General features: G+C 34.5%; 1 protein-coding gene across 1 annotated transcript in view; it reads right to left on the bottom strand.

The window, feature by feature from the left end:
* The window catches only part of LOC127712610 (uncharacterized), a 108,500-nt gene that overhangs the window by 40,756 nt on the left and 42,768 nt on the right, over positions 1 to 24,976 (bottom strand). Inside the window, exon 4 of the mRNA XM_052219154.1 lies at positions 17,471 to 17,758. Coding sequence (XP_052075114.1) covers positions 17,471 to 17,758 — 288 coding nt within the window. The remainder of the gene's footprint in view (positions 1 to 17,470; positions 17,759 to 24,976) is intronic.

The raw sequence follows: 24,976 nt of genomic DNA, 5'->3' as shown, positions 1-24,976 counted from the left end.
CAGCCGAAGGCCACTAATGGGTCTTCAATGCAGCGAGAAACTCCCGCACCCGGAGGCGTCCTTCAGCTGGCCCCTAAACAAATATGTATACTAGTTCAGTGAAAATGGACGTCATACTAAACTTCAAATTATACACAAGAAACTAAAATTAAAAATGATACAAGACTAACAAAGGCCAGAGGCTCCTGACTTGGGACAGGCGCAAAAATGCGGCTGGGTTAAACATGTTTTTTGAGATCTCAACCCTCCCCCTATACCTCTAGCCAATGTAGAAAAAACAAACGTACAACAGTACGCACAGTAAAACTCAGTTTAAGAGAAGTCCGAGTCCGATGTCAGAATAGGAAACAAAAGAAAATAAACAAAATGACAATAATACATAAATGAACAAAGGACTATCAGCAGTTACTGACATGCCAGCTCCAGACCTCAATTAAACTGATTGAAAGATTATGTCTTAATCACATGAAAATCAGGTACAATCCCTCCCGTTAGGGGTTTAGTATCATACCATCATAAAATATATGAGAACATAACCCGTATCATGCCAACAACTGGTTTTTTGGAATAAATGTGTTTAATTCCGATGCAAATACCCTATAAGTGAATCAATATTAAAGCCAAAATATGCAATCTTTAATGACCTGACAACAGTATCGTAACTATATCCCTTCTTAATGAGTCTGTTTAAAGGTTTTGTTAGCTTTTGAGGTGAATACTGACATTTTTCTGCTTTGTAAAGAATATTACCATAAAAGATTGGATGTGAAATACCCGAACGTATAAGATGTCTGCATGTTGAGTTATATTTACGAATGATGTCCTTATACCGATGATAAAATTTAGTAAATGATTTGACTAGTTTATGATATCGAAAACCCTGGTGTAATAATTTTTCAGTAATACATAAATTTCTCTCGCTAAAATCTAATACGTTGTTACATACACGAGCGAATCGTACAAGTTGAGATATATAAACACCATAAGATGGTGACAAGGGAACGTCACCATCTAAAAATGGATAATTAACGATAGGAAATGAACAATCATCTCTTTTATCATAGATTTTTGTATTAAGCTTCCCGTTCATGATATAGATATCAAGATCGAGGAAAGGACAGTGGTCATTGTTAGTATTAGCTTTATTTAAAGTAAGTTCAACAGGATAAATTTCTTTAGTATACATACTGAAGTCGTCATTATTGAGAGCCAATATATCATCCAAATATCTAAAAGTATTGTTAAATTTTTGTATCAGATGTTGTTTCGATGGGTCTTTGCTGATTTTAGTCATAAATTGTAACTCATAACAATACAAAACAGGTCCGCAATAAGTGGTGCACAGTTAGTCCCCATTGGAATTCCGATAACTTGACGATATACGGAATCTCCAAAGCGAACAAAAATGTTATCAAGTAAAAATTCAAGGGCAGATGTAGTATCAAAGCATGTCCAATTGATATAGCTCTTTTGTTTGTTGCTACTAAAAAATGACCTAAAAGAGTTTGAACATATGTATTGGCATTCCGACTTTTTAAATGCCCATTCAATTAGGTGTGTGAATTTTTTCTTAATAAGAATATGAGGCAAAGTGGTATATAGGGTAGAAAAATCAAAACTTTGAACAGATTCAAAATCACCAATATATGCATGCAATTTATCAAGTACTTCCAACGAGTTTTTGACACTGCTAATAGTTTATGTTTGTTACAGATATCGTTTTCTGAAAATGAAGTCAGTTGGAATGTTGGTGAATTCGTGATTTCCTTTTGCAGAACATGCATACATTATAACATTAATTGAACACATTGTAAAATTGTATTTTCAGCTTTTTACCATTTGTTAGATTGGTTTGGGAATAAATTATCAGCACCTGATAGTCTTATTGCTTGAGCCCAATCGTCGGTTAAACTTAATGGTCAGGCCATTACAGTAAAAAGTCTACAACTTGCCTGTTGTGTCACACTGATAACGCCACTCCACGTCAGTTCTACAGCTGCAACCTGGCTGTTGAGCCCTGCAAGAACGCGTCATCCCTTGACGTACAGTAAATTGACGACAACCTGTCTACACATATCCAGACAAGGAACTGCAACGTAGTATCGTTACAACTGTAACAACAACATTACGCAACACAGCTTGTGTGTACCAGGCAGCTAACCGCCAACGTTTGCAACAGTCTATTTTAATTATACTATCCGTTAGTTGATTAGAAAACATGGATTCTGATCACGCAGAACGCCAAGATGACTTCGAGCGTCAAGAAATAAAACTCCAAACAGAAGCGGAGCTGAAAATAGATGCTGGACAGCCTGTGGACAATCCGTCGAATGTAGAGGAAAATCCCGAGACTAGGCGAGTACGTGAACTCACGGAAAAAGGCCAGGGTGCATTCACAGAAAAACGTGACAAGTTCTGTCAGGAACTAGAGGCCCTCTGGTCTGATATAGAATCCCAGTTATTGGAAGTCACCACGCCACCTAACGAGCTCCAGCAACTCTTAACAGCACAGGACAAACTTGTAAAAGCCTGTACTAACTATCGTAGGCTCACAGATGAATACCTGAACTTTCTAAAAAGGACCAGAACATTGGACAGTCTAACGGACATAGACGCATGTAATCTCACGTTAGATATTCGACTGTCCAAAGTGGACCTGGCAATAGAAACATTGCACGAACATCGCATCGCCCTGACCAAGGCTAAATCCACTAAAACAAAAACCTCAAAGGGTAAGAAAACCTCACACAGCGGTATGTCTAACGTGTCTGACATGTCAAGCCTAGCACGGAGGAAGCGTGCCAAAGCAGAGGTTGCCAAGTCTAAAATAGCCTTTGTCGAACAACATGCCCTGATCCTTCAACAGGAGGCAATGTTAGAGGAACAAGCTATGTTCAGACAAGCTGAAATGGAACAGGAAGCCACACGTAAAAAGGCTGAAATGGAACAGGAAGCCACACGTAAAAAGGTTGAAATGGAACAGGAGGTGGCACGTAGAAAAGTTCAGCTAGAACAGAAGGCCGCACACAGAAAAGTGCAAATAGAACAAGAGGCCATACGCAGGAAGGCTCAAATGCAACAAGAGGCCGCACAAGTAAGCCGGGAAAAAGCCGAGCTAAAGGCCAAGTTTAACATTCTCGAAGCACAAAGAGAAGCTGCAGCCGCAGAAGCCGAGGCTCGTATCCTAGAGTACGATGACAGCCAAGCGCTAGACGATCTCCCTGACGAGACGGAAGACTCGCTCCAACGTGTGCAAGATTTCGTCAATAAACATCCTGATCCAACTGCCGTGCAGGAAGTGACAGGCCCTCAAAAGAAAAATCAAACGCCTGTTAAGATTGAACTAAGTCATGAAGCACCAGCGTTCGTGCCATCCGTGGCATTGAACTTGCCATCACAAACACCTGCGGTCTTTCCTGCACATGCTAAATCACCAGAAGTTAATGTATTCCCAGATCTGGGAACAGTAGCTGGCATAGGAAAACAGGGCGTTTAAGCAGAGATCCCTGTCTCACACCAAAAACAAGGCGTTTCAGAAGAGAGCCCTGTTTCATATCAAAAACAAGACGTTATAGAAGAGACTCCTTCTGCACACATGCAACAAATCAATCCTACGTCGGAGATAACCAGATTTCCTCTACGAAAGGGTCTGCTGTTCTCCCAGTTAACAAGCTTTAACGACCGGGCAGAATCCTTCCATACATGGAAAGCCAGCTTTAAAAACGTCATAGACGAATTACAAGTTTCAGACTCGGAACAGATAGACCTACTTATTAAATGGCTTGGACCAGAGTCTGCCAAACATGCCATGAGTATAAGGGCATCAAATGCAAACAACCCAACAAGAGGCCTACAGAGACTATGGGAGAGACTGAACTACTGATATGGTGCTCTAGAAATGTTGGAGGCGTCTCTCGTCAACAAACTTGTCAACTTTCCAACACTGACGAACAAAGACAGCGCACTTCTTTACGACTTGTCTAATATTCTATCAGAAATAGAGTATCACAAGGAAAATCCCAAGCTGGGATGTTTGCTAGCTTATTTCGACTCTTCGTCCGGGATTAATTCCAAGTGTGGAAAAACTGCCACACGGACTCCAAGAAAAGTGGATAACAAGGGCTTCAAGATACAAGTCTAAATATGAAGTTGCCTTTCCACCTTTCACAGAATTCTCTGCCTTCATCAGGGAAATTAGCAAAATTAAGAACGATCCTGGGTTCATCTTTGGGTCAAAAGTCACACCAAATACAAAAGGTGCTGCGCCAAAGTTCACACCTCAGACGTATTCTAAAGTCAACGTCCATAAGACAGCAGTTGAACAACAACCTGGAGACAGCCGTGAACAACAAAGTCTGTGCATTTTGCATAATACAAGCATCCTTTGAACGAATGCCGAGCGTTCCGAGCCAAATCAATAGAAGAATGCAAGGAACTGTTAAGACAAAATAATGTTTGCTACAAGTGCTGTGAGTCAACCACACACAGAAGTCGGGACTGCAACGCAAGTATCAGTTGTAATGAGTGTGGAAGTCAACGACACACCACCGCACTACACATAACAAAGGTGCAACCGCACGAACAATCTCAATCTAGTTCCTCTGGCACAATCTACGGCGGGGAGCAGACAGAGTCCGCTGAAATCATATTAACCTCTGTGAGTTCGACCTGCACAGAGATCCACAAAGATCCTAAGAGTTGGAAATCTTGTGCCAAGATATTACCTGTGGATGTGTACCACAAGGACAGGACAGACAAAATTATCCGGATGTACGCCATCATTGACGACCAAAGCAACCGGTCTCTTGCCTCGCCTGAATTCTTCAGTCTGTTCAACGTTCGAGAAAAACCTGAGAACTACTCTCTTACAACATGCTCCGGCAGAGTAGCTACTTCCGGGAAAAGAGGAAAAGATTTCGTCTTAAAATCTGTACATGGTGACGTACAATTTGATCTGCCTACATTAATTGATTGTAATTATATTCCCAATAATCGAGACGAAATTCCTACTCCTGAAGTCGCAATGCATCATCCTCATCTAAAAGAACTCAGAGGAAGCATTCCACCAATAGAGGAACATTGTCAAATTCTTTTCTTAATTGGAAGAGACCTTATAGAGGCACACCACGTCCTTGAACAACGCCTAGGACCATCCAGAACTCCATTTGCCCAAAAGTTGAAACTTGGTTGGGTCATAATTGGAAATAGATACATTGACAAGCAAACTGTTCCGCTTGAAGTCAACACGAAGATAACTAACGTTTCAATCACGGAACCAGAACAACGTCTTGCCCCAAGACCGGAAATAGTCTTCAAGGACAAGAATCCAATTGTTGTTCAGGATAACGACCAATACTTTAATGCGAATACCAAGGTTGCAAAATCGCATTCCATACAATTCCTTGAGTGTACTGAACCTAGTACCAAGCCTGGTAAACTCACGAATTTCTCTAAAGGGACAGCACTCGTGTCACTAAAAGCAAAATCTGTGACTTTTATAGAAAATTCTATTGATGAAGAAAAAGTCATTCCGAAATCAACAAGACCTGAAGTTTATGGAGAGGAAATCAGTCGCATTCACAAACCTATTCCGAAAGAAGGACCGATTGCTAATCTCAATCTGCGTTTGAACAATCAACTTCTACTCCGATTAGGAAGCAGTATCGTCAAGTCTGACTTGAATATTAGTGAAAAGGAACCGGTGGTCTTATCTGGACATCATCACACCTTTTTTGGACATTACTACGACAAAATCAAACGTCGAGGACGCCACTTTACAGCGACTAGATCCGCAGGATGGAACGTTAGGACGAAACGCTTAATTTCGTCTGAGACTCACAAAGATGTGACATTTCGCCAAATCGGACGAGGACCAAGTACTAACTCCCGTCATACTTACCGGAGAATATCGCCGTCTTACAACGTTGGAGAAAACAGTTCCCATTATCGATACAGCAGAAATGGAATATTCTACAGAACACAACAATCTCATCCGAGATATCCTTCTTCTAATAGACACGAAACTGTGCCAAACCCAGTTTCCCGTAGAATGAATTTATTCAGGAAACTTTATAGTGAAAAGTCGTAAGTTTAGACCTGATATTTCTCACATGACCAATAGTGGACATTTCACCTGTACATATTCAATTTATGTTGGGATTTATTTATTTATCTTATATTCATATGCGATTAATTTATGGAATAGTGATATCAGATAGACATCATACGGGGAGTATTCTGTTACGCCTTTCCTGAATTTATATAGTTCGTTTGATTATATTCTTAATCTGTTTATGTGTTCCAGTCTAGGAGGATTATTCATCGTTAAACCGTATAGAATGTCAAAACATCGTATCATCGTTACCTTTCCCTTTCTTACACGTACCTCGAACTGAATACTGCAAGGTCATCTCAGTACTGGAGAACATTCGGAGGACAAACGTCATCTAGGACACAATTCGTGGCTAACCACAAAGTGAGTTACATTTATAACTTTGTATTTGATGCCTTCAAATCGTTCTTCACATAATTGAACTCTTTATCCGTGATATACTGGAAACTTCACCTTAAATAACTGCAGCTTTATTTCGCGTTCTATGGACTTTGTTATTGTCTACACTTGACATGCATACATTATAACATTAATTGAACACATTGTAAAATTGTATTTTATTTTGTATTTTCAGCTTTTTACCATTTGTTAGATTGGTTTGGGAATAAATTATCAGCACATGATAGTCTTATTGCTTGAGCCCAATCGTCGGTTAAACTTAATGGTCAGGCCATTACAAGGTATGTTAAATTTTCAGCACTCGTCAGGATAAGGTATAGTTTAGACATGAAATGACTGCCACTTTATTTGAACTTTAGACAAAATAGCCATTTTAATGCTTAAAATTGCCGAATTTTACACAAAAAGCAATGGGGCTATAAATTAGTGGTTTTATATCTTCATGATTTAAATCCGTAATTTTCACTGTGCAAAATACCTTTGCCAAATGTTGTCTAACAACAATAAATGAATACACATCTTCAGGAGATTAGTATCACATTCTTAAAAATCAATTTAGTGTATAATAATAAGGTAAAATTGTTATGTCCCCAAATTTTTTATAGCTTCACTATTAGTTACATAATGACTGACAGCTTATACTACCAAGTATTGAATGTTGAGAATGATCAAGAACATACATAAAAAACTACACTTTAAATTATAAACCAGGGTAAAACGCATATAGAATTGTAATATTCTTTTTTGAAATGTTTGTATTGAACACACAATTGGCCAAACATTTGGAAAGTGTATAATTTACAAAACGCTTGACAGAAAGAGAATTAAAGTAATTATAACTCTAGTTTACACTACATATTTCTGTTTCGTAATACATTTGACTTTAATTGCTCCATTTTGTTTTAATTTTAAAACCAGAAATATTTACGTTTGAGGAAACGACGACGAACGATAGAATAATGTATGGAACTGACATATAGTAATAATCGGGAGCAAATTATTATCAGTGGACAAAGTCCTCAATGACTGTAGGAAACTCAATAAAACGAAACTTCAATATACTTGTGAAGTCACAGTAGTTAACTTTTTTTCACAGTTACTCTTGCCACTTGCCATGTTATAGCCATACCATTTCCCGCAAACTTGTATATCTGGTTTCCAGAGAAAAAAGTACAATAATATGAGGACGAATATTTCTAATATATTCTGTTTGTGTACGTAATAAATTGAGTCAAGTGTTTATTCAACATACGATTTAAAAGCAAATAAAATGAGTTTCCTGGGAGAAATTAACCTGATGAAGCAGAATTTTGTATCTGATTCTTAATGACGAAAAATAATCTGATAATAAGTCGATTTCAATTTTTTAAGGTAACAATTTTTATATTTTTAGTTTAATATTACTTTAAAACTAAAACGAAATCGTAACCTGAAGATATCGTTTCTTTCCTTACATTCAAAATGCCGTTGTAAATTAATTCATTACAACAGGACCAAATTCGGATCAGTTCTATTATGTCAATTGGTTTTTCATCAGAGATCATTAACCTGAGAATTAACCTGGTTTTCGTCTAACTACTATACCTGCTTTAAATACAGGCATATCCAAGTTAAGCTTAAAATATGAAATTTGGTAAAGAGACATTCATTGTTTGGTCCAAAGTCACAAAGACTAAAAAATTAAGGAAATTTAAAACGTTCCAGATGGAATATCATAGTTGGTCTGAGGAAACAGTAATCGTTTTTTGGCTATATTGTTCCTAATGTGAACAGTGTATAACTTGTTCTTTATTTCATACTCTTTGCAAATAGTTATCAAAGATACCAGGCTTATAATTGATATAATTATGATACGCCAGACGCGCGTTTCGTCTACATAAGACTCATCAGTGACGCTCAGATCAAACTAGTTAGAAAGCCAAACAAGTATTAAGTTGAAGAGCATTGAGGACCCAAAATTCCAAAAGTTGTGCCAAATAAAGCTAAGGAAGTCTATGCCTGGAATAAATCCTTAGAATTTCCAACTATTCATACATTTGCAAACAGTAAATTTATAAAAATGACCATATAATTGATATTCATGTCAACACCGAAGTGCTGACTACTGGGGTGGAAACCATTTCTTGATATTAAAGTATAAATATGACCCAGGTTAATCCACCATTTTCTGCATGCAAAAATATCTGTCAGGAATATGATGGTTGTTATCCATTCGTTTCGTGCGTTTTAGATTTTGATTTTGACATTTGCTTAGAGAATTTCCGTTTCGAATTTTATTCGGAGTTCGGTATTTTTGTTATTTTCTTTTTTCTATTAAGTGAGGGGTTGACATTACAATGATTAAAATTGACGCCGCGCCCCAAAGAGGGACATACAAAGCTTCCCTTTTATTGTTACTACTTCAAAAATAATTTCATTTACTTATAACTGTATATTAAGGTATAATAGTTTTTTTTTATTATAACAAAATATAAAAGATAGACTGAAAAAGTCAGACAAAATCTCCCCAAAACACTGAGTGTAGCTCTGTTGACTTATATTCATGGCAGTGTCCTATTTCAATGCAGTTTTCTAAAAAATGTGTTTTTGTGATTCAATCCATTCCAAAATCTCATTCTTGTAATACTTCACTTAAATTTAAATAGCATGAAATTTTGATAAATTGGGTTACACACAAGGTCAAAGGTGCATGTGAATGTGACTAACTACGAATTGGTGGAATTGCACCTGGTATGCTTTTTAAAACTTTTTGTTCCCTTTAAAATACATTACATATATATTGGAGAACAATGAATGATACAGTTTTTGAATTATTCGACCCACATCTTCACGGTGGGTAAGGTTGTCCTGCGAGAGAACGTTATGTGCTGGTGATTCGGTCCTGACTGGTGCTGGTGGGTCCTGATTCTGTGCTGGTGTGTTTGTTTACATTGTATCAGAACGGCAATCAAACAACCGTTCCGTTGCTTAATTTTTCTCTGACCCGTCCTAAATACCATGCAAGGAATAATACAACATTTTTTTATTGCAAAAGTCGTCGTGCAAATTAGCCAAGCGAAATTGTCCTGACGACGTACTGCTGATTAGGTAAAACGGTCCTGGTTCTGTGCACCTATGTCCTGGTTCTGTGCCTTTATATTTTAGTTAAAAGTGGCAAATATTCAAGATCATTGATGCAGAAAAGTTGTGTAATTGATAGAAAATATACCTAACATATATTTGGTGGATATTTCATATGAGCAAAGTTGAGTCTATTTTGTTTTAATTTGGTTTTTGAGAGGGGGTGCAAGATATATTTTGTTGAGGTGTTTTAGACATTTTAAAACATTTGTTAACTGTTATTTTGAAGATATATGAGCTGTTAACTGTTATTGACTAATTAGCTGTTATCTGTTTTCTTAAAATTGACATTGTTGTGAACTGTTATTATGAAGAAAAAAAAACCTGTTTACTGGTTTTTTTTTATTTTTGAATTCACTGTTTTCTGTTTTCTTATTTAAGATAATTTAAATTGCTGTTATCGGTTATCAACAAAAACAGGCGCAAAAATGCGTCGGTGTTAAACATGTTTTGTGAGATCTCAACCCTCCCCTATACCTCTAGCCAATGTAGAATAAACAAACACACAGCAAAACGCACAGTAAAACTCAGCTTAAAGAAGTCCAAGACCGTGTCAGAATAGGTAACGAAAGAAACTGAGCAAAATGAAACTGATACATAAATTAACAAGTGACTATTAGCAGTTACTCCCATGCCAGCTCCAGACCTTAATTAAACAGATTGAAAGATTATGTCTTCATCATATGAAAATCAAGCACAACCTAAGTTGATCACGGCAAACTATCATGTGCGTTCAGATAATAAATTCAGTGTAACCTAAACATCCTGGATATTGTTTCTCTGACAAATTTGTCCGACACTGTAGATACTTTTTTGTCATCAACCATATGAATCTCAGCCTTGTTTCTGTGCGTAAGAATCATGTGCCCTCAGCAGCTAAAATCAAATTTCTTTGTAACAATTTAGTATTTACTAAAAGGATGACAATAATATTTCGTTTTTTTTTTTGAATAAGGGAGAGGGATGTCACGGTGAAAGTTGTTAAGCTTGGAATAGTTTTGAAATTCTAAAACTATTGATAAAAAATTATTTGATGCAGATTAAAAGCTGTACTTTAAAAGAAAAATGTATCTATTAGCTGTTAAGCATCATTTGCCTTTTGTGAACATAAAGTCATTGTATGATAGGTTGTCGCGGGGAATTTTCGAAAATAAAACACTAAAAAATATTTAAATAGTTCGTGGAAGAAAAGAGAATTTGTCAGAGAATGAACACTAGATACCCTAGATAACACACACAAAAATAAGATTTTGTAAGTTATACATTTTAAAGATCTAAAAGTAAATTCTGTTGTCAAGGATTTTTGATAAAGAATTAAGAGGAAGAAAGTACGGGCGGTAGGTGCAACAGGATACCGACAGCTCACATGGCTCGTCAGGGTGGGAGCTAAAGTTATTGAGATTTTGTTGAGGATTTTACCACTTACTGCTGTTTTTCTCAAAAAACCTATCAATTTCTTCTTATCCTATCTTCACCTCCATGCAATCTCCATCTTTTTATGATCACTAAATTGAACTGTAAAATACTAATTAGTATCTTCAACATGCCCTTTATAATGTCTGATGTATACAAATTTATGACAATGACTGTTGTGAGCACAAGATTCACTGCACAGTTTTTAAGTTCTGCTATACCAAAAATTTAAATGTGAACTGAACTTAAGTTTTGCGAAATTTGTTTGATGAATACCGATTGAAATTTTAATCTCATAGAACATGGTTTATCTATTAGTTGAAAATACGGCTTTGAACTAGCTCTCAGTAGCTGCGAGTACTCGTGGTTCAATAATTTGTGTCTTTATGTTATTATGTTGTGTGCTAAGTGTTGTGTTGTTACACAACTGTACCAATAAAGGAGGAAAGGAGGAGGTGTTGGTTGGGTTGAGGTGGGGAGGAGGATGTGGAGGCTGAGCGAGCGCAAACAACCATGTTAAGTTACGAGTGCCCAAAACAAGTGGTTGTTGATGGTTGCCATTTGTCATATTTGTTTTTTTTTTCAAAAGAGGATTTTCAATCAGGTCGAACGTCTTCATTTTTTAATCGTTTACATTTTTATAGCTAGCATTCGTTATAGTTTTCGCTCGTTTTTGCAGGTAATACTTTGACTTGCAATTGTTCACATCTTGCTCCATTGTAGTTAGTTTTTATCAGCTATATATGGTAAGCAACAATGGGTCGGTTTTTTTATCCAGTCGAAGGAAAAATTAGAGGCACCAATAGTTAGATCATCCAACCTCGTATATTTAATTGAAATAAACCAGTCAAACGTTTATTGTCGTTATAAATGTCGCTTTACCTCAAGCACCTTTTAATTGTTTGTTAGCATGTTATCTAGAGCATCACCAATTTAAGGGCATTTAATATCTTAAATAAAACTATTCTAATTAGATATATTTTCATCTGATTATGTAATATAAGTTACGATTATTTGAAAACGCTTATTAAACAGTCAATGGATGTTCAAAAGTAAAAATAGGAGTCACAAAGCCGATTGAATACAATTATCTGTCCAATTTTATTGATTCTGTAACGTTTGTTTTGAATATGACCAACCTTTTACCAAAAATCCCCAGCACCGTATCAGGACCCACCAGCACAGAATCAGGACATGTCTAAACTGAGAAAATGCACAAGTTTAATTAATTGCGCAGGTTTTTCACACATAGGCATTTTTTATTTGTTTTTTCAGTTCTAGATTTTCTAAAAATGAACACTTTTCTGTTTCGCTTACTGAAACAGTTTAGAGGGTCACATTTTACATTGTTTGCCTATGAACCCATAAGAAACAAAATTGAAATATCTCAACTATTTCCTTTCAATTTTTATGCTGGAAAACGTCAAAAATCAGCATTTTCGTTTTGTTTACATATTTGCAATGATCACCAGCACCAGTCAGGACCAAATCACCAGCACAAAACGTTCTCTCGCAGGACAACCTTATCCACCGTGATCTTGACATTTAAACCTCAAAATTAAACATTCAAATTTGAAAATTAAAACTGCTATCAATTCAATAATATATATCCTATGGCCCTGGCCAACTTTCCTATGCTTAGGTCATTCAAAGTTTTTTTTTTTTTTTAGAATTGGTCATTTATATTTATCCGTTTTGGTACGATGATATAGTAGTGATTTGTTCCAGTTACACAAGGTAAAAAATTAGTATGTCAGAACCTGTTAAAACTAAAATTTAGACCTCCCTACCACATAATTAACCATATTTGGAGTTAGAGCTGGGAGAATTTTCTATAATTTTGATATTATTATTTGTCCTATAGGTGGTTTTTTTTTAATTTGAGTTTATTGTCTGAAAGAAATGCACTACGAAATATTTGTGTATTCGGGCTTGTTTGTAAAATGAAAAAGGAAAACAATGATGGCTTTAGGACATTTGTCTGAGGTCTTCATTTTTTGATAACACGTAACTAAATAATTATTTTGTCTGACTTCTTCCTCTTTACTACATATATATGTTGTTAGTTTAATACTTACTACTCGGAAATAGCTTTGAACTTGTCATGTGGTAAGACTTTAACTGGTGCTTTAAACAAAAACTAATGATTCGGATAACAATCTGTTTGAATCTTCTTCACTCTTTTTGCATGTGTGTCAGCACGAAGATGTGCATCTAACATTTTCTATATAATTTTTTCAATTTATTATTGAAAAAATAATATAATAGTCATGTTGTGTTTAATCATTGCAGACACCTTTGCAATTATTGGTATACTTTTCTTTCATGACCCCTCTAATAAATATCAAAACAAATAAGAGTATCGTACAAGTATATCATAAATGTTAGGTCTACCATGGATGCAGATAAAGGAGTGAATACTTCAAGGAAACATAGAAACGTACACTTATTTTACCCTTAGCCTGTCGTCATACTGTCTCTTGACGATTTACTGTTAGAAGGAATATTGTTTGTTTTTTAGCAACCCAAGAAATGCAAAAAAGTGATTTCCTGTATTACATTTTTCTTGATAAAAGAAAAGTGCAACAATTATCTTTTTTTTTTCAAACCTTGTTTACTTCCTCTGTCTTATGTGAGTCAAGACATAAGCACATCTAACAGTATCTGTAGTATCCTGTATTTCAAGTTTGATAGGATATATACGTTCAATGAAGTCATCACACTTTAACTTATTTAGTGAATAAACTCCTCATAGATATATGTTCCAGGATTGCACTTGTCTATAACTACAAAAGACTGAACAGTGACATCGCGCAAATAAAAATAAGTCAAAAGACCAAATAAAGTACGAAATTGAAGAGCATTCAGTATGTTGCGGACTCAATATTCCAAAACGGTTTTGCAAAATACAGCTGAGGTAATCCCATTGTTTATTGAAAAACACTTCCTTCCAACATAACACATATGTTGTCAATAAATCAAGAATCAGAAAAATGTCAGTATCAGAGAATTTTTAGTTTCAATCAGAAGGATTTTTCTACAAAGTAGGCTTTATCCTTTCCAAACAAGATAATTGATTTACCCCTCGGTATCTTTCGCGTCTCTTATTGTAATTTAAACACTATCCTGGGTTTAAATTTTGTTATTTGTATTTTTCTGTACTGGGAATCAAACCCAACGGTCTGTGAAGTCTGTTATGTATGACTGATATCAAACACATCGACAAAACCTCTCAGTTACCAACTAGGTGAAATTTAGACGGAATTACTCTAAATATCGGCACAACAATGTTAAAACGCCAAATTTGCGGAAGAATGCAAACGGGTCGAAAATCAAAACCAAATACGAAGTTTGACAGCCTTACATTTTACCTGTACGACGAATGTCTATTAAATAAATGTAAATGGATTCTAAGTACTTTTCCATGACAAATATGCGAAAACGGATACTTCCGAAATGAAAACAGGTCGAGATCAAAACAAATACAAAGTTTGACACCATTACAACAACAAATTACGAAAATTACAACAAATAGTGGATACCCAGTTCGTGTATAGGGATAACCGAAGTGTTTCAATTACCTTTACCTTTCATCAACAGCAAATTTCAAAAAAATAAATAAGAGCATGAAGAGTAAGTCGAAAAAGAAAAAAATCACTCACGTATTAAAACCCAATTTTTCAGAACAACTGAAGGTCTTTCCACATCAATTTTCTTAACAATGAATAGGAAGATACTTCCCGTTTGCTGAAAGTTACTATTTGCGTCCAATCATATGTTTTTCATACAAATTCGACAGATAATTGGTGTTTATTTACTTTTGGGTAAAATAAGGGAGACAATGATCTACTTCCAGTTAAGTAAATGTCACTTCTGGTCTCATATATTTGCTTCGTTCACTGATACCAAAAATACTTTTGCTTTTAGTAACCATAAATGTTTGGAATCAGTGTGAAAAAGCTATCATATGAGACCGGCAGTGACAACATAAACCGGAAGTAGGCAATTACCTCCCCTTTTAAAAAAGGAGGAGATAATTGCCTACGTCCGGTTTATATTGTCACTGCCGGTCTCATATGATAGCTGTTTTACACTCATTCCAAACATATGTGGTTTCCATATACATTTACCTGTAAGACATATGTCTATTAGAAAAATATATATATATGGGTTTTAAGTACTTTTCCATGACAAAAGTGCGAAAACCGCTACTTCCAGTTTCCTCAAGGTGACGTATGGTTGACATTTTAAAGGTCAAGTGTCGCGCAGCATTTTACAAAAGGCCCTATGGAGTTATTGTGAACAAAGTTGAAAAAATAATCAATTAACTCCTGTCAGATGTCATTAGATTATTTCAAACCAAATGTAGCATATCTTCATCACAATTGTTCAAGCATTTTGCACTAGTTCTTATATATATATATAAATCTTTCAAAGTGTCAGAGAAAATGCAAAAACAAGGAAAAGTCAACATTGAGAACCTGACCTTTGACCTTGACCTAATTGTTTAGGTTGATATTTCTACAGATGTAACAAACAAATTCGATTTAGTCGATATATTTTTTGGTTAAGGCACACACATTATAAATACTGTGCGAGCAGATATTTCTTACACAGAAAATAGTTCGGCTAAATAGGGTAAAATATAAAAGAGCATAAACTGTACGATACAATATATCAAATATTGGTGGACCACGGACCTCAAACCAAGATACCTTAGGTCTCTATTACTTGCTGTTCATGAGTAACATTTACATATCCCTTATGACAAATACAAAAGTGAAACTTACTCTCATATGGAGTCTGTATCGCTTCGGTTAAAATTGGCCGATGTATCCTGAGTACAGCAAGCAATTTGGAGAAATAAACTTATTGATTTGTGTTACAGTTGCAAAGCAAATTCGTACACAAAACACGGTGTTTGGGGAGATGACCTGTACAAACAAATTGTTCGGGTGAATAGGATGAGTTACAAAAGCGCAATAACTGTTCGATATGATGTGGAAAAAATCCGAGAGACATCCTTTGATACCACTATTTAACGCAAGAAAATGGTTTGACAGAAGATGAAAGAAAAATAATTAAAAACCAATTGTTCACAAACAATTGAAGGTCTTTCTACATTAATTTTATAAATAATTCATCAGAAGTTACTCCCGTTTTTCTTTAATTTACGTCACTTCAAGTCTCATATGATAGCTCCTTTCATACTGATTTCAAATATTCATGGTTTTAGTATATTTTTGCTTAAAATAAGGAAGATAATTGATAACTTCTGGTTTATAAAATGCCACTCCCGGTTTTAAAAGGTATCTGTTTTACTCTGATTCCAAAAAAACATGGTTTCTATATACTTTAGCCTGTAATAAGTGAGATAAGAAGTTACTCCCGGGTTATCGAAGGTCACTTTTGGTCTCAAATGATAGGTTTATGTATGTCTATTTAAAACAAATAGATGATTTGTATGTATATTTCCATGAAATAAGTGCATAAATGGCTACTTCTTGCTAATAAAGGGTCACTTTCGGTTGGAATTTTTCAATGCAATATATTAACCAACACTTTGCAAAAGACCGTATGGATTTATCATGTATCATGTTGAAGAAATACTCAATCAATATCAAATTTAAACTTTTCAGGGGCAAACGCTCATATAGGATCTCATTGGATTGTTACAGAACAAACTTATACCTTTTTCACAATAAAAGTAATATTTTGCATTTGTAATTCTATATATAGCTTTCAGTGGAGATAAAAAAAAAAAAACATATTTAGAACATGACCTTGACCTCAAATTCATTTTTGAGCACCAAGGACCACAATTCAATATATACTGGTAACTATCACTAACTATTCATGCTATACATCAACATATCACTTATTGAAAATACAGGAGGCGAAATAACTCTCATATGGATTCTTTGTATCGCTTCGGTCAAAATTGCCAAACGTCCTGATGATAAATCGAGGAATTCGGTTATTTAAAAAAAAAATTGATCGGTTTCTTTACGATTATGGAGATAACTTTTGCAAAGAAAAATATTCGGCTAAACATTGTCAATTTCAAAGGCGCATAAACTATGCGATATCATATACCAAACATCTAAGCGACATCTTGCAAACACAAAATTACACGCAAGAACAAAGATGGCGGAAAAAGAAAATAATATTTATCGCAACAAATACAATAGGTCTTTCCACAGAAAAAAGGAAAAACCTAATAAAGTAAATCAAGGTTATTTGCAAAACATGTGTCGTCTTAATAATTTCTTTTTACAGTCTTGAAGATATATAACAAATGGTGTATTGTTGAATCAATATAAAGCTTAACTGCGGTTTATATTTTATTACTCGTTTGCTGTATCTTCATCAATCTATAATACTACAGAGGTATGCAGATGTGTGATTGTTTTTTGTTTTACATACCTTTTTCATTGCAAGGAAGTTTGTGACAGGAACAGTCTTCTTCCGACGGTATGCAGTAGCAGTTGTTTCTTGGTTTGGTAGCAAATTCGTATCCTCTTGACAAGTCGCATCCACATGTTGTGTCACTTTTCAAAGTTCCAGTTTGAAAAGCGTATTGTCCCTTTTCATTACAAAATGACTTTTGAAACACACATTTACTGTTTCCATCAGTTGAGAAGGGGAAAGGTTGATAACGATTGATGCTGCAGAGTGCTTTGTTGAAGTACGGTTCATATATAAGTTTACTGCCTAAAATTGACATAAACGAATTTAGAAGACGAACACTCAAAAACTAAGGTAGTTGACTATTTCAGTGATATTGCTCTGACTAAAACTACCTTCATGATACTGACACATTTCTTGTTCACGCTGCACATGTTTATTTGTATACTTTCTTCCGTTCTTCGACTCAAATATTTGTTAAAGATATATCCTCAATTACGTCTTCTGATAGTCAGGATGATATTTTTTTTATTTTCCTTGGTAACTTGCTATCCAACATCTCTTTTTCTCTTACAAGAAGTGAACTTAATTATCTTTTTGTTCGGTTTTCAATTGTACAACTGTAGAAGTTGTTTCAGTTACATTAATTTAGATTGATAAGATTCATTTTACATCATCCTAATTATACTGATGGGGGATTCATGTTATCCAAAATAGTAATAGATAATTAAATTTAATGTTTCCTTTTTTAAATATTAGTGACAACAACCCGAAAGAGGCGAAAACCATCCAAGGCAACCTTTGGCAATTCCGAAAAAATCCAGCAACTGGAGTATGTATACTTCAATTAGAAGAAGGAGTCTAAATTGTTACAGCAACAAATAAGCTACTCAAAATTTGAAAAAAAAACACACGTGCTAAAAACCTTTTAAGAGTCTAAAAATATGTAAATTTTGTTATCGCTTCAAATTGATTTTTTTTTTATTGTGACCTTTTTTGAATTGTATTAGTTTTGCTGTTTGCAATAACAATAATATAGAGTTAATACTTTTAGAAATAATTTTATCACCCGCCTACAATAGAAGAGGAGCATTATGTTTCCCAGTGTGTAATTTCGTTTGTGGTTCCGTCTGTCCCGTATCATGTATTATTTTTTGTTTGGGATAGTTTAAGTACACGTGTTCATTTTGAAGTGAATCGTCGACTCTCGTTATCTCGAAGTAAGTCAGACCAGAGAAATTTTTCGAGATACCCGTAGTTTGACTCAAAGAATACCGGAGGTTAAACATATCGGAAATTTTACAGACTAAGGGCTACAACTCTTGCTAAGCTTAGTTAATGCCGGCCGATGAATAAATGAATGGGTCTTTAATCGTTGTATCTGTATGTTATTTCTTTTAATCATTATAATAAATTTATATGTTATCGTTATCTACTTATTTCTTTGTACAGATGCAAATTGTTTTCCTCAGTTTTTAGCCGAAGTAGTAATATCAATTGATTCTAGCGTGATTTAAATTTGAAAAAACTGTTGATACAAGTGTGTTTGTTTTAGAAAATTAAGATTTCAATTCATCTTTTTCTATTTCAATTATTTTTTTGCAAGCTAAAGTACAAAAAAGATTAATGACGCCTATTGCGTAGATTTGAGTTGATCACTAAGTCTTAATCTTCACTTTTTCACAACCAAGCTCATAAGTGTTTTATATCGTTTAAATATTTTTCAAACATTATAAAAATATTTTTTTCTAAACTATAGCAATATATCCTAATTATCTGTCATGGTGATCAAAGATAATCTTAGGTAAAAAGTAAATAACAAAAATACCAAATTCCGAGAAAAATTCAAAAAAGAAAGTCCAAGTTCGAATGGCAAAATCAAAAGCTCAAACACATCAAACGAATGGACAACAACTGTCGTATTCCTGTCTTGGTACAGCCATTTTCTTATGTAGAAAAAAATGGATTAAACCTGTTTTTGTTAACTAGCTAAACCTCTCAATTGTATGACAGTCGCATACAATTCCATTATATTGACAACGATGTGTGAACAAAACACACAGACATAATAGGTAAAAATGTCCACAATTGGAGTACAGCAGTCAACATTGTGTTATAATCTTAATCGCTATATAAACAAATAAATATGTAACAAAGAAACACAAAAAGACATTTAGACAAAGCACATAAAAAAATGAAAACATGAATATAAAAATTTACCATAGCATAATAACACAATGACAGGATGTATAAGAACAGAGCCACCTTATATGGAACAAGGAAACACACACAGGCATATACACAAAGCACATTAGCAGAACTGAAAGACGAGTATTCCATTATTAACCATAGCAAAATAACAAAATGACGGGATGTATAAGAACAGAGCCATGTCATATGTAACAAAAAAACAACACAAAAAGGCATAAAGACAAAGCACATTAGCAAAAATGAAAGATAAAAATACAAAAATTTACCATAACACAATAACACAATGACGGGATGTACAAGTTCAGAGACACGTCAAATGGTCATGGATATCACCAAAAAAGAACTAAATAGTTAAAGTAATATTAGGGATATATTAATGAGTCCAATCAAAGTTTTGATTTTTAATGGAGAGAACACCATCAATGTATCTGCATTTGAAATTTTATTGAACCTATATGCTGAGAGTACCATGAGATGCGCACGCAGATCGTAGAGGTCACTAGCGTATTTGGTCTTATGAGGTCAAGTCATGGAATTTATCCCTCTTATGTTTATTTGAAAATAATGGATATCTTAATTGTTTTTAACTGGAAATTAATATATTTGTGACATTTGGAATACAAACTTTACGATTTGATATAGTTTTTGGATGGATTAATATTTTAACGATGTAGCTTGTGATGGATAATTTGTCACGTTGTCAGCATACATTTGTTAATGACATGGCTGAACATTCGAGCATTGACTCGGTATCGGAACTTTCTGGCACGGCCAAGACTAGTTCAAAAAGTGACAATATTTTTAGCATTATGAATGACCACAGGCAACTTATTTCGCCAGGTTATGATAACAATATTAGTGGGTTTCAAGCAAGCATTGAAAACATTAATGTAGGAGGAGGAGCCATGAGCAATGCTCCTGTCACTCACACTCCGGAAGTAGTCACACCGGATATCTACAATATGCTACTGCAAAATCAATTGCATATCCAAACTTTGATGAAAAATCAGAATTCAAGAACTGATACTACACAAAGTTCCACAAAGGTGAATCCTAGACAATCGGCAACAATGGCCGGACCAAGAAAGGTCGTGAAAAATAAACCCACAAAGGATGATTACCAATCGCAACTGGACAGTTTGTTTGATAATGATATGAACAATAACCAAACTAAAAACATATCTGCACAGTCTGAATTATATTCAGATATTTCTAGTGACGAAAGTTACGATAGCGATGATGAAGCATGTTTTGAGAATGAAGTAGATAATGATATTGAAAAGGCAGAAAATGAAAATGTCTTGGAATCCATGAAATAAAATTGAGAATGGAAATGGGGAATGTGTCAAAGAGACAACAACCCGACCACAGAACAGACAACAGCAGAAGGCCACCAACAGGTCTTCAATGCAGCGAGAAATTCCCGCACCCGGAGGCGTCCTTCAGCTGGCCCCTAAACAAATATATATACTAGTTCAGTGATAATGAACGCCATACTAAACTCCAAATTGTACACAAGAAACTAAAATTAAAAATAATACAAGACTAACAAAGGCTAGAGGCTCCTGACTTGGGACAGGCGCAAAAATGCGGCGGGGTTAAACATGTTTATGAGATCTCAACCCTCCCCCTATACCTCTAGCCAATGTAGAAAAGTAAACGCATAACAATACGCACATTAAAATTCAGTTCAAGAGAAGTCCGAGTCTGATGTCAGAAGATGTAACCAAAGAAAATAAACAAAATGACAATAATACATAAATAACAACAGACTACTAGCAGTTAACTGACATGCCAGCTCCAGACTTCAATTAAACTGATTGAAAGATTATGTCTTCATCATATGAATATCAGGCACAATCCTTCCCGTTAGGGGTTTAGTATCATACCATCATAACATATATGAGAAGAACATAACCCGTGTCATGCCAACAACTGGTTTTTAAATAAATGTGTTTAGTGCAGATGCAAAGACCCTATAAGTGAATCAATATCAACGCCAAAATATGCAATCTTTAATGACCTGACAACAGTATCGTAACTATATCCCTTCTTAATAAGTCTATTTAAAGGTTTTGTTAGTTTCAGAGGTGAATACTGACATTTTTGTGCTTTATAAAGAATATTTCCATAAAAAATTGGAAGACTTCATTAGTTCAGATGAAAAGACAGGTCCAAAAATTAATTCTGGTTTAGCCTCATACATGAACCAGGGACTGAGGACACGAGTCAATGAAGAAAAATACAAAAATCTCACAAAGAAATATGATAAGCCTGCTAATGTGAGCAGTCTAAAAGTCCCACGAGTCAACATAGGTGAGGATTTATGCAATTAAATTGCATTTTGATAAAAATTTTATCTTGTGAAAAATCAAGTGTATCTGCAAATCAATTTTTTATAATACAAACCATAATTTACATGGTAATAAATAATATAGTATTATAAATATGATTAAAAACTCGCAATAATTATCATGATTATGCGAAATGTGTAAATGTATAAATATTGCGTAAAAATCCTTTGCATGTAATAATAATATACACACTATAAACTTTTTAGTGTATATATACTAAATTTATATTATACTTGTAGGTATTTGGAAACAAATGACACCACGGAATAAAGATGTGGATGTAAAATTACAACGTTTACAGAATCTCTTGTCTAAAACAGCTTGCCCATTGATGTATATGATGGATATGTTTGTGGATAAATCTTCAAAGAAAGAAGGAATGTCTAGAGAGGAACTGCAAGCATATGCAGTTACGTGCAGAGATACGTACCAGCTATTTCAAGCTTGTTATAGCGAAATAACCTTCAGACGAAGGAGTTTCATTAAGGGGGACATTCAACCCCAGTATAAAGGTCTGTGTGATGATACCACACCAGTCACTGACATGCTGTTTGGGGACGATATTAAAGAAAAAATCAAAGAGCTAGATGCGGAGCATAGTGTGTGTAAAAAAGTTGGGAAGGATAATCCCAAGAACTCATATCAGTCTTCTAACAGGGGACGTAGCCATCATGGCCATGGAGGGCGTGGATTTCCTCATAAATTTGGGAAAAGAAAACGCCACATTGATGGAGGAAAACCAATCAAAAGAATAAGGAAATATGATGATGATGGTTTTTTAGACCGCAGCAAGACATTCAACAAGAAGAAAAACAAAGACAAAAAGTAGATCATGTTATTTCTGATAGTGATGTAAGTACAAATGATCACTTGATTGACTTAACTGCTATAAAACTTCAAAATATTCCTAATAATTTTATTGGGGGGAAAATTTCAAAGTTTTTTCATCGATGGAAGGAATTAACATCTGACTATTGGATCTTAAATATTATTAAAGGTTATCAGTTAGAATTTGAAAACATTCCTACACAGCTTATAAAGCCATACCCACTTGTATTCAGCAGTGAAGAAAATGAATATGTACAAAAAGAAATAGATAAGTTTATTTCAAAAACAATTATTCAACCTGTTACTCCAATTAAGGATCAGTATGTTTCAAATATTTTTGTGAGACCCAAGAAAGATGGCACTTATCGAGTAATTTTAAATTTAAAACAGTTAAATCTTGATATTGAACAAATACACTTTAAAATGGAAACTTTTAAAACAGCAATAACAAACATTACACAAAATTGCTGGTTTGGTTCTGTTGATTTAAAAGATGCATATTATTCTGTTAGCATCAATGAAAAAGATAGGAAATATCTTAGATTTTATTGGAATGAGGTTTTGTATGAATACACTTGTTTGCCAAATGGATTAACAACAGCACCGCGAATTTTCACAAAAATTTTAAAAGTTGTTTTTTCAAAACTGAGAAGTAAAGGACATTGCAGCACACCATATATTGATGATAGTTTACTTGTGAGCAAGACCTTTTCTGGATGTCAAAGTAATATAATTGACACAGTACAATTATTAGATCATCTTGGTTTTACCATACATCCTGATAAATCTGTACTTCAACCTACTCAAATTATTGTGTTTTTGGGTTTTGTGATTAATTCAATAACAATGTGTATTAGAGTAACAGAAGAAAAGGCAGACAATATAATTAAATTATGTAGTCGGTTAATTCTCAAAGAAGAGATTACAATAAGAGAGTTTGCACAAGTTATTGGAAAATTAGAAGCAACGGAACCAGGTGTACAGTATGCACCATTATATATAAAATCTTTAGAAATTACAAAAGATATATTATTAAAACAAAATTATGGAAATTTTGATGCAAAAATGTCTTTGTCAGATGGAAATATTTCAGATTTAAATTGGTGGGTTAATAATATAAATAGTAGTTTCAAACCAATGACTTTAATAGATCCGAAGTTTATTCTTAACACTGATAGTTCAAACACTGGTTGGGGTGCAGTTGTGCAAGATACATTGTTCGAAACCAAAGGGTTTTGGTCATATGAAGAACAGAAAAACCATATTAATTTTCTAGAGCTTAAGGCAGCATTTTTAGCATTAATTTGGTTTTGTTCGTCAAGAAACAACATTCATGTAAAAGTGTATCTAGATAACATGGTCGCAGTGAATTATATTAATAAAATGGGTGGCCGCATTGTAAAGTTAAATAATTTGACAAAGGAATTGTGGATTTGGTGTATACAAAGGAAAATTTGGGTTACTGCTTGTCATTTGCCAGGAGTTGCTAATATAGAAGCAGATAGACTATCGAGATCAATAAATGTGGATATTGAGTGGAAATTGCATGATGATGTTTTTAATATTATTGATTTTTTTTTTTGACCACATGATGTAGATTTGTTTGCATCAAAATTTAATCATCAATTACCACGTTATTTCTCTTACTTTCCTGATAAATATGCTGAAGAAGTAGATGCTTTTTCTGTAAAATGGAGTATCATTAATTGTTATTGTTTTTCACCTTTCAGTCTGATAGGGCAGATATTGCAAAAGGTGGACCAGGATCAAGCGGACATGACATTAGTGGCACCATTGTGGAACACTCAGAACTGGTTTCCACAAATACTTCATCGGATTGTGGCACAGTCATTTATAATAAACAGTAGAAAAAATCTTCTTTATCAACCCCAGAATCCAACAAAAGAGCATCATTTAGTGAAATTACGATTAGCAGTTTTCAGGATATCGGGGAAATCTTGCAAAATTATGGATTATCAAAAGAATCTTCCGAAATCATTATTGCATCTTGGAAACCAGCTACTCGACAACAATATTGGACATATTTCAAAAGATGGTTGTTATTTTGCAGTGAACGAAAAATTAATTCATTTAAAGCCACTGAGTTAAATGTTTTAGAATTTGTAACTTC

Source organism: Mytilus californianus, unplaced genomic scaffold, assembly GCF_021869535.1.
Source record: "Mytilus californianus isolate M0D057914Y unplaced genomic scaffold, xbMytCali1.0.p SCAF_8, whole genome shotgun sequence".
Lineage (NCBI taxonomy): Eukaryota > Metazoa > Mollusca > Bivalvia > Mytilida > Mytilidae > Mytilus > Mytilus californianus.
The sequence above is the reverse complement of the archived record's forward strand: the minus strand, read 5'-3'. Positions and strand labels throughout refer to the sequence as shown.